General features: G+C 49.6%; 1 protein-coding gene across 2 annotated transcripts in view; it reads left to right on the plus strand.

The window, feature by feature from the left end:
- Slc6a1 (solute carrier family 6 member 1) overlaps nucleotides 1–10,012 on the plus strand; it is a 39,378-nt gene extending 29,366 nt beyond the window's left edge. The window contains exons 9-17 of one of the 2 annotated variants that reach the window (XM_048787114.1): nucleotides 237–340; nucleotides 528–652; nucleotides 1,595–1,707; nucleotides 2,082–2,213; nucleotides 3,418–3,520; nucleotides 4,388–4,488; nucleotides 5,245–5,412; nucleotides 6,283–6,372; nucleotides 7,486–10,012. In XM_048787114.1, coding sequence (XP_048643071.1) covers nucleotides 237–340; nucleotides 528–652; nucleotides 1,595–1,707; nucleotides 2,082–2,213; nucleotides 3,418–3,520; nucleotides 4,388–4,488; nucleotides 5,245–5,412; nucleotides 6,283–6,372; nucleotides 7,486–7,590 — 1,041 coding nt within the window. In that variant the 3' untranslated portion in view covers nucleotides 7,591–10,012. The remainder of the gene's footprint in view (nucleotides 1–236; nucleotides 341–527; nucleotides 653–1,594; nucleotides 1,708–2,081; nucleotides 2,214–3,417; nucleotides 3,521–4,387; nucleotides 4,489–5,244; nucleotides 5,413–6,282; nucleotides 6,373–7,485) is intronic. The other variant, XM_015495126.2, reaches the window with a different exon arrangement.
- Nucleotides 10,013–10,293: the final 281 nt, after the last annotated feature.

The following is a 10,293-nucleotide window of genomic DNA, read 5'->3' on the forward strand; positions in this document are numbered from 1 at the left end:
TCATGTTAGATAGCGCTGGTGGGTGACACCTTTGAAAAAGTCCCCAAGGGCTGGGGTGGTGGCTCAAGTGGCAGAGAACGCTTGCCTGGCATGTGTAGAGGCACTGGGTCCGATTCTCAGCACCACACATACCCAAAAAAAAAAAAAAAAAGTCCATAAAAACTTAGAAAAATAAAAAGACCCCAGGGGGCTGTGGCTGTAATACAGTGGATCATTTTTGATCGTTCTGCCCATAGGTGTGGCTGGATGCAGCTACCCAGATCTTCTTCTCCTATGGGCTGGGCCTGGGATCCCTGATCGCCCTTGGAAGCTACAATTCTTTCCACAACAACGTCTACAGGTGCAAACCCCTTCCTTCCCGGCCACACCCCTTTATCACCACGCCCACCTGTGGCCACGCCCCCTGGTGGTCCCCTGTTAGGTCCCTCTCTGACCTCATGCCCTCTCAGTTATTTTCTGATACACTCCCTCATGGTCACCTGTTCCAGCTTCTACCTTTCCCTGACCCCGCCCCTCCCTCTCTCCAGGGACTCCATCATCGTGTGCTGCATCAATTCGTGCACCAGCATGTTCGCCGGATTTGTCATCTTCTCCATCGTGGGCTTCATGGCTCATGTCACCAAGAGGTCCATTGCTGATGTGGCGGCCTCAGGTCAGCGACACCCCGTGGAGGGCCCCGGTTGCTGGGGAAGGAGAAAGCTAACCCCCCTGGCATGTGTGGTCATCAGGAACATACATTTGTGTCCACCTGGAACGTGATTCCTTCCATGATACAGAATCCCCCAAATTCATGCCTTTGTCCTGGCTTCAAAAATATTCTCACCACGTGGGCTGTACCCACCCTGCTCTCCACACCATTGTCAATGACAAGGGCCAGAGGAAAGTCGCCACCTGATTCCCTGTGCAAGCAGTCCTCAGGAGGGACTCACTGTGTGCACTGCAGAGGCCCTTGAGACTCAGAGAGGTGACACACATAACTTGTCCCTTAGAGAACTAGGTTGGTCATGTGGGAGGGAACAGTTCCCAGCTGGGGTTCTAACCTCCCCTACAAGGGCAGCTCCCATCTTATGACTCTGGAACTCTCCATTCACCACCATTTCTGCCCCACTCTCAGAGCCAGACACAGAGAGGTTAGTCTTTTTCCTGCTCATTCCAAGATTTCCCCGTGAACTATTATACTCAAATACAATATGTCCCTACCAGACCTCCCCAGCCTTCTCCACCCCTGTGTTCCCCATCCCAGAGGGGTCCCCCATCCAGTGCCCAGGCCAGAAACTCAGCATCACCCCTGAGCTTCACCCCACAAGCTAGCCCACTCCTACACTGTCCTCTGCTCCTATCTCTCCATCTGCACCTCTCTGAACCTACATTATCCCGACTACTGGCCAGATCATTGCAATCCCTCATTGGGATGATGGTGACGGCTTCTTACCAATCTTGATGGACCACAAATTTGGATCGCCTACTCTGTTTCCTAAGTGGCTGATGACACTCACTGAGAAAATGAACTGAAATAAAGCTGGGAGAGCGGATGGTATGTGGGTACACCATAGGTGCTCAATACCCTTTGTCTGGCTTGCTCTTTCCCCCACAGGCCCTGGGCTGGCATTCCTGGCATATCCGGAAGCAGTGACCCAGCTGCCCATTTCTCCCCTCTGGGCCATCCTCTTCTTCTCCATGCTGCTGATGTTGGGCATCGACAGCCAGGTGAGGGCTCCCCCTTCAAGCACCCTCCCACCCCCAGCCTCCTTAGTCCAGGAAAAAGTAGAGAAAGGAGGCCACCCTTCAGCCCCTCAAGAAGATGACCAAGAATTCCAGACCCCTAGAATGTTCCACTGTATGATACTTTAGGAAACAACTCGGCCACTCTCCCATTTCCCGGAAGGGAAACTGATGCCCAGAGGGACTGTGCTCTCTGAGTTTGCAAAGTGAGCCAGAGGCAAAATCAGGCTGGATCCTGGGGTTATCCTGGCCCTGCTGTCTCTGTGCTGTTGGGCCTCTTGTTTTCTCCTCCAGGGACAAACTTTGAGTGTTTGGGGCTTGGGACTGCTGCAGGTAGCTGACCTCTGTTCCCTCTGCAGTTTTGCACCGTGGAGGGCTTCATCACCGCCCTGGTGGACGAGTATCCCAGACTCCTCCGCAACCGCAGAGAGCTCTTCATTGCTGCCGTCTGCGTCATCTCCTACCTGATCGGTCTCTCTAACATCACCCAGGTGGGTTCAGTGGGTTCACCTGATGCACCCCAGAGCTGCCCCAGGGCCTCCATCACCAGCCCAGTCAGTTCCCACCTTCCATCTCTGCACTGTGCTCCAACTGTGCTGAGCAAGGAGTTAGACAGGGCCTCGGGCTGGTGACAGACACAGGCATGGAGCCAGAAAGTATAGGAAAAAGCCACAGAGTGCAGCACCTAACTTGTCCTGGGCACCAGCAACTGTTTCCTGGAGCTGACATGCAAAAGGCCCTCATCAATGAGCCAATCAAGTTGGAGTTAGACCTTTGAGGTTGACACTGCCCAAAGTCTCCTTTCATTGACACTTTTGTTTTTGTATTGATATTCATGAGGAGTGTGCTTTGTATTCCAGGCCCTCCCAGTTTAGTTGGGAGATATACACATAAGAAGTGAATTGTACAATAAATATAAATGCTCTAAAACCGTAAGCTCAGCTTCTGGGACTCATTTGTGATCCACAAACGACCCCTGGCTCTAAATACAGTTCTGATCCAGAGTCATTGTTTCCCCATTCCTGCATTCAAAAAAAAAAATGAGGATAACAGGATAGAAAATGACCGTCAGGCCTGAGAGGGACTCTACTTGGGACAAGGTGATCAGGAGAGGTTGATCAGGTATTTAAATAGTGAGGAAGAGCCAGTCAGAGGGGGATCCGGGGGAAGAAAGCAAAGCATGTGTAAAGGCCAAGAGGTGAGAATGAGCTTGGAAACCTTCATGGAGAGGAAGAAAGTCTGCATAGTGGACCCAGAGGGAGTGAGGGCAGCAGATGGGGTACAGAACTAGACCATGCCAGACCCTGGGGGCATTTGGATTCAATTTGATTTGAATTGATATCTCACTGGTTATTTATGTTATAGCATTATCTTCTTTAAGCCAGAGAAGGTTTTGAGCAGGGGAGAGGCATGATTGATTTTCTCTATGGAAAGATATCTCTGGTCACCAAGTCCCTCATTCTGCCCTCTAGCCCTGCCAGAAATAGGGTGTCTCCCTCTACCACCTGGACAATCCCCATAAAGTGAATATTCTCATCCTGTCATGCTTACAGGGCCCTTAGTCCTTGCTCTAATCCACCCTAGAGCTTTCTTGCTGCAGTGTAGCCTAATCCCAGCCTCTTCAGGCTCTGAAGCTGAGTGCCCAGGGTGCTGGGGGGAAAGCGGATCTGCATTCACCCTCTTTTCCTCTTGCAGGGGGGTATTTATGTCTTCAAACTTTTCGATTACTACTCTGCCAGTGGCATGAGCCTGCTGTTCCTCGTGTTCTTTGAATGTGTCTCCATTTCCTGGTTTTACGGTGAGCACCATCCCTCTTCTCTCATTCATTCATTCATTCATTCATTCATTCCTTTTTTCAATCATTTCTCAACAATACAGTTTGAACACCAAATCCCTCTTCCCACAGTAATTTATTTAGTCTTCACAACCATTAACACAGGAGGCCCCCATGTTTAGCAGATTTGAAAAGAACAGCCAAATAAATTCATTTGTAACACAAGCTACATTAATCCTTTTCGTAAAGCCGTGGAAGAAATGGCTGGGAGGGATGTCAGGTGAGAGAGGCATTAGGAGTAGAGAAGATACATTTTCTTTCCTTCTTTCTTTATTTTTTTGGTACCAGGGATGGCACCCAGGGGTGCTTAACCCTTGAGCCACGTTCCCAGCCCTTTTTATATTTTATTTAGAAAGGGCCTCACAAAGTTGTTAAGGCTGGCCTCAAATTATCAGTCATCCTGCCTCATCCTCCCAAACCACTGAGATAACAGGCTTGTGCCACTGTGCCTGGCTGGAAAACACATTTTCTTTCTTTCTTTTTGGTGGTGCTGGGGATTGAATCCAAGGCCTTGTGCATGCAAGTCAAGCACTCTACCAACTGAGCTCTATCCCCAACCCCTGGAAGACACATTTTCTAAGTATCCTTTTCTTAGTATAAAGCTTCACCGTTCAGGTATCTTGCTTTCTTACTTGCTGTAGGGATTTGGCTGTGGAAAAATGTTTCAATAACAATAGCGTCAGTTCCATGTTCCAGACAAGGAAACTAAAGCTCAGAGAAGTTAGGTGATTGGCTTCTGGTCACAATGCAAGAAAGTAGTGGAGTTGGGCTTTGAACCTGTGGTCCCGACAGCTCACCCACCCCCTCCTGCCCTTGCTCTGGATATCACAGGTGTCAACCGATTCTATGACAATATCCAAGAGATGGTCGGCTCCAGACCCTGCATCTGGTGGAAACTCTGCTGGTCTTTCTTCACCCCCATCATTGTGGCGGTAAGGACAAGGCTTGACCAGCCCATCAGGATGAGGCTGGCCTGGGTCTGGCGACTACTCGGCTCCACAGAGAAACTTCTGGAGGCAAAGACAGGAGGAAGGGACCCCGGGATCCCTGTCCCTTAATAATACTTCTCCCTACCATTTGTTGAGCACCTGCTGTGGGACCTGCTCATGTGACATCCCGTTCACGCCCTCCGTGGAACAGGCATTATTATCTCACTCCACCACGGAGGGAACCGGGGCTCACCCAGCCAGCCTCACTCGGCAAGTTAGTGCTGAGGTTGGAATCAGCTCAGCCTGACCCAGAAGCCCGAGCTCTCGGCACCAGGAAGCCTGTTGCCCTCAGTGACTCTCATTCCCTCCCAGAAGGAGGAGGTGACATCCAGGTGGCCTGAAAGAAGCCACCACAGGTCCTTGAAGTGGAGGCTGGGCCACTGTGCCCATGTGTCCTGCACAAGGGCACCCAACCTGTGGCCTGCGGGGAGATGACACCTAACCCTTGCTCTGGAGGGAGGGAATCCCCTTTCTAATGGGTCTTGTCAGAGGAGATGGCTTCCTGCTGGCCTCCCCAGAGAGGTGCATTTTCTATTATGCACAGAGGAATCTTATGTGCCAGCAGTGGCTTTGGGTACAAGACTCCCGGGATGCTGGGCCTTTGTAAGGGTCAGCCTTGGGAGGTGGGTGGAGTGTCTACGGAGACATTCGTTGTTTGGTCCGGGTGACTGACTGCTCCCTCTCCTCCACCCTCCGCAGGGGGTGTTCATTTTCAGCGCTGTGCAGATGACTCCTCTCACCATGGGAAGCTACGTTTTCCCCAAGTGGGGCCAGGGCGTGGGCTGGCTCATGGCTCTGTCTTCCATGGTCCTCATCCCCGGGTACATGGCCTACATGTTCCTCACCTTAAAGGGCTCCCTGAAGCAGGCAAGTGCTTTCCTACACTTGGAATCCATTGCTAGTCCTCTTCTCCCACTGTGCTGGACACTCCCACTGTCCCAGGCCTTGTGGAACACAAGGTCTAGCTGGGGAGCCCAGGGAAGTCAACAGCCAGTGACATACGAGTGTTAGAGGGGCATCGTTGGGGAATGAAATGGGGAGGAGATGGGAGCAAGTAACCCCGTCTTAGCCCTTCCTAGGTTGAGCAGGATTAGAGAAGCAAGAGGGAAGGCGTGAAGATAAACTAAACTTCGTGATAGAAGCAGAAAGAATGTTTCTAGAAGGGGAAGGGGAGGGAGGAGAAGATAGGAGGCATGTGCAAAGGTCCAGGGGTATAAACTGCATTTGGTGAACTCAAAGGACATCGGTGTAGCAGGAGGAAAGAATGAGGAGGGGTAGAGGGGAGCAGTAAGAGATGAGATTGGAGATGTATGAAAGCCAGGTCAGATCATGAAGGGCTTTGAAAATCAGGACAAGAACTTTAGACTTCATCCTGAGGGTTATGAGGGGCCTGCAGGGGTTTGGAGCAGACGAAGGGTGGGATCAGGTTTATTGGGGGTGTTTCTCTAGATCTCATTCATGGGATTGATAAATATAGGAAACGTGGTCTGACTCTCATGGAAAGGTACATCGCCCCATCATTATATACCAGTTGAGGATCCCTTATCCAAAATGCTTGGGAATAGAAGTGTTTTGCATTTTAGAGATTTGGGGGGGGGGTCGGATTTTGGGACATCTGCATATATATAATGAGATATCTTGGTGTTGGGACCCAAGTCTAAATGTGAAATTCATATATGTTTCCTATGTACGTATTCATGGACAGAACCTGAAGGTGATTTTGTACAATATTTTTAGTGCACCTCTGCTTTGACTTTGACCTGTCACATGAATTCAAGTGTGGAATTTTCTTCTTGTTGTGTCACATCAATGCTCCAAAAGCTTCAGGTTTGGGAGCATTTCCGATTTCAGATTTTCGAATGAGCGAAGTGCAACCTGGTCCCTGCTGGGTGGTCTTTGTTGAATGGCATTGAATTCCTGCATGTAGCAAGGCACTGCTGGAGGTGCACAGGGGAAAGAGACACTGGTGGGATACATGCAGGCAGAGATCACTCCACCAAGGAAGGGGGAGGAGCAGACTGTAGAGGGCAGGGCGTCCCCTGCAAGGCCAGGGTCAAGTGGTTCCCCCTTGAAGATGTATTTGCCAATTGCAGCCAGAAGGGGGAGCTCCAAGGCCGAAGGCTTGGGGAAGATGAGTGGTGGGTAGTTGCGTCCAGACCCTGGGCTGCTGGGCCAGCCTCCCCCTTTCACAGATGGAGAAACTGAGGCCCCGACCTGGGAAACTGCTTACCCAGCCTTTGCAGTAAGTTATTAACAGCACCGGGGCATGCAGCCCTTTCTTGTGACTCCAAGCTTTTGTTTTCCATCATCCGCTGCAGAGCCCCAAAGGTCAGTTGGGTCTTGAAGTGGCAGAGAAGCAGAGGGAGGGCATCAGAGAACGCAGCCCATGCAAAGGCCCGGGGGTGGAAAAGTCAGAGGGTCAGGGAGTCAAAGCTGACAGGGCAGAGTCGCAGAGGATGTGTGTAGCAAAGGCAGCCAGGGATTCATCCACTCAGCAAATCTGCAATGTGGTAGACACTGCTGTCAGTGCTGGGGACACTGCCATGAGCAAAAAAAAAACAGAAGCTCTGCCCTCATGGAGCTTCTAGTCTAGCAGAGGAAAGATGAACAGTCAATAAAATAAGTAGAAATAAGATGGGAGTAAGTACCATGGAGAAAAAATAAAGTAAGTGGGGGGTTAGGTAGTGCAGGACAAGACCTCACTGAGAAGATAAGACACTTGAGCTCAGATCTAAGGAGATAGACAGCAAGCTGTGAAACTATCTGGAAGGAAGAATGTGCCTGGTAGAGGGAGAGTGTGTGCAAAGGCCCTGAGGCAGGAGCATGCCTGGTTTATGTAAAGAACGGTGTGGCGGAAGGATGAGTGAGGGTGGATGGGGAAGAAGGGAGCAACCCATCCCCTACCACCCAGCCTCATACCTCCCTCACTGGTCCCCACAGCGCATCCAGGTGATGATCCAGCCCAGCGAAGACATTGTCCGCCCGGAGAACGGTCCGGAGCAGCCCCAGGCCAGCAGCTCAGCCACCAAAGAGGCCTACATCTAGGGGTGCGGGGCCGCTCGCCGACCCAACACTGTCACCCCCCCCAACCTGGTTGAAGGCGACCACCACTTGATGACTGAAGATAACCTTCTATCTCCACCTACCTCAAGTGGCGAGTCCAGATTCCAACACCACACAAAGAGAGGGGAGGTGGGGGGGCAGTCAGACCCCTGGGGGGGGCCCTGCCGGGGGGGGGGGGTCATGTAAGTCCGAGTGGGCTTCCAGCATCCGGCGGGCTGGTGATCTTTCTCCTGGTGGGGGGACCCCATAAGCATCAAGCGGTCTGTTGACATTTGTAACTGCCGTGGTAGCTCATTTTTATCCCGCCAGCGAGTGTGACCCTGTGACCCGGCCAGGCCACACACACACACACACACACACACACTCCTGGCTTTTAGTCGTATTCTTGACTGTTTTCTTGCCGAACCCTGTGACTGTTATCTTGGACTTTGCAGGAAGGTCGGATCCGCCAGACACTGCTCTGGACAAAGGACAAGGGCGTTTTGTATACAGTGGGGACTGCCAGGGACAGTTTACTCGAGGTGGCAGGGAGCCCACGGGGATCTCTGACTTTTTTTTTTTTTTTTAATTTTCTCCTTCCCGAGGCAGCTGGACAAAACAACAACCCCTAAAGACCTCAGTCTGTGTGTGTTCCCAGAGCTGTTTCACAAGCAGCACGCATAGCATCCTTTGTTTCCCCCAGGGAATGGACACCTCTGCAGCTCCGTGTCCCGATCCCCATCCTTGCCAGCCCGGGGCCCTTCTGATTGGAGACCATCTAGGCCCAGAAGGGCTTAAAATGCCACAAGCACAATTCATTTCTTTTGATCGCCATTCCTAAGGAACCTCAGGGCCCCCTGGGGGACATTCCCCAATTGGGATCTCTGGTTTGTCGCAAGCAGCCCAGTTTTTCAGAGCACAAAACCACTGCAGAGTTGAAATCAAGGTGGGCGGTGTGTGTCGGAGGGTCCAGACCATTCCAATTATCCTTCTGTTTCCCTCTTAAACTCTCACTCTCACTGCCAACCCCATTCCAAGCTGCCACCCCCCCCACCCCACCCAGTCCCTTTCCTGGAATCTTCTCACTGCAGGGGTCTCCTCACTGCCACTCAAATCTACCCAACCCATGAACCAACCCAGGAACCAGTATGAATCCAGAGACTCTACCCCCTACTCCACCCCTAGATGCCCAGACGATAATGATGTGCTTCCGGAGATTTCAAAGTGCTTCATTGGGGAAGTGTTATTTATTCCTCTCTGGAATCGGGCTCCATGGTGCTGGCAGCAACGAAGCGGGTGAAGACAGTGTCTCGAAAGTTCCAGCAGCTCAGTACCTTTTGCATTGGCCAGGAAGATGGGTTCCCATGTAGCAAAGCTGTATGTCGTGCCCCCCGTAGCTCCTTAGCTCGTTAGCTCACAAACTGTGCTTTATTATGACTAATCCTTAATAACTATGATAAATAACTGTGACTGTGGGTTTTTTTTTTTAATCTCTTGTCATTCTCAGCTGAAAGTGACCAGCATACCAGTTCTTGCAATAAGGTATTACCCTCAGAGTATTAAGCACATTATCGTAGAGAATAAATAATATGTAATGCACCTAGAAATGCACACCCATGCACACTCATTCTCACGTGTGGCATATAGGGTCCCATGTGATATTGTGTAGGAAATCTACAACCTTCTCCCGAGGTTGCCTGTAAAAAAACATAGTCTCATTGCTAAGGCATCCCCGATGCTGAGTGGCAAAGCCATGTTCAAGCTGCATATGTATTAAGTCCTAGGTTTAGAATGAAAGGACCCTGCACTGTGTCTCCTGGTCCCATCCCATCCCCATCCGTGTGTGAGTTCCTTTAGAATAAGAGCAAGGAGCCTTCTAACTTTCTCTTTGTTCTTCAATGTGAAACCGAGATCAAGTCTTTCTAAGTATATTTAATGTTTGTAAGCAATTCTAACTGAGATGTTTGGCAAGAAATCCCCTAACTGATTTCCATCCAAACTTACCTTATAGAGCACAATAGTGTAAGTGTCGTACATATACTGTGAGAACTGTGAATATGTGTAACTTTTTTCCTTTTTTCTTTTTTTTTTTTTAGTATTTGCCCAGGGAGGGGAAAAAAGATATTGTATTATCATATATGCTTTTCTTTTTTGCAATAAGGATTTATTCTCAGAACACCAAGTAAATCTATCTCTATATAAAAAATATATGTAATATATACATATTCAAAGTATATACAGAGCCTGTTTTAAAAAAATTACACTATTATTTAGTAAAATTATCTGTTCTATGGACCAAATGTAAAATATTTATAAATGAAGATACATTTTAAATGTCTATAAATGGTGTCATAACCAGAGCACGGGCGTTATGTACGCTTCTAAGAATTTAGAGGAAAAATAATAAAGGTTCTATGATATCCAACATCAGACCTTCAATTCTTTTGGGGGTGGGCAGGATAGCCTCTTTCATCAAAGCAACAGCACGAACATACAAAACTTTTTCCCCCCCTAACAGGGAGAGATTTGGGTGCAAAATTCAGTGAAATGGAGCTGGACTTTCCCAGTCTTAGAATGAATAGAAAATGAGTCTGAGCTATGTAAAGGAGGGGCATTTGGTCAACTCAATAAAGATCTAAAACTGAAGGATGGCAGCAGCTTGTTTAGTTAACAATGACATTCATTCACTCACGGATTCATTCCTCA

Source organism: Marmota marmota, unplaced genomic scaffold (genome assembly GCF_001458135.2).
Source record: "Marmota marmota marmota unplaced genomic scaffold, marMar, whole genome shotgun sequence".
NCBI lineage: Eukaryota > Metazoa > Chordata > Mammalia > Rodentia > Sciuridae > Marmota > Marmota marmota.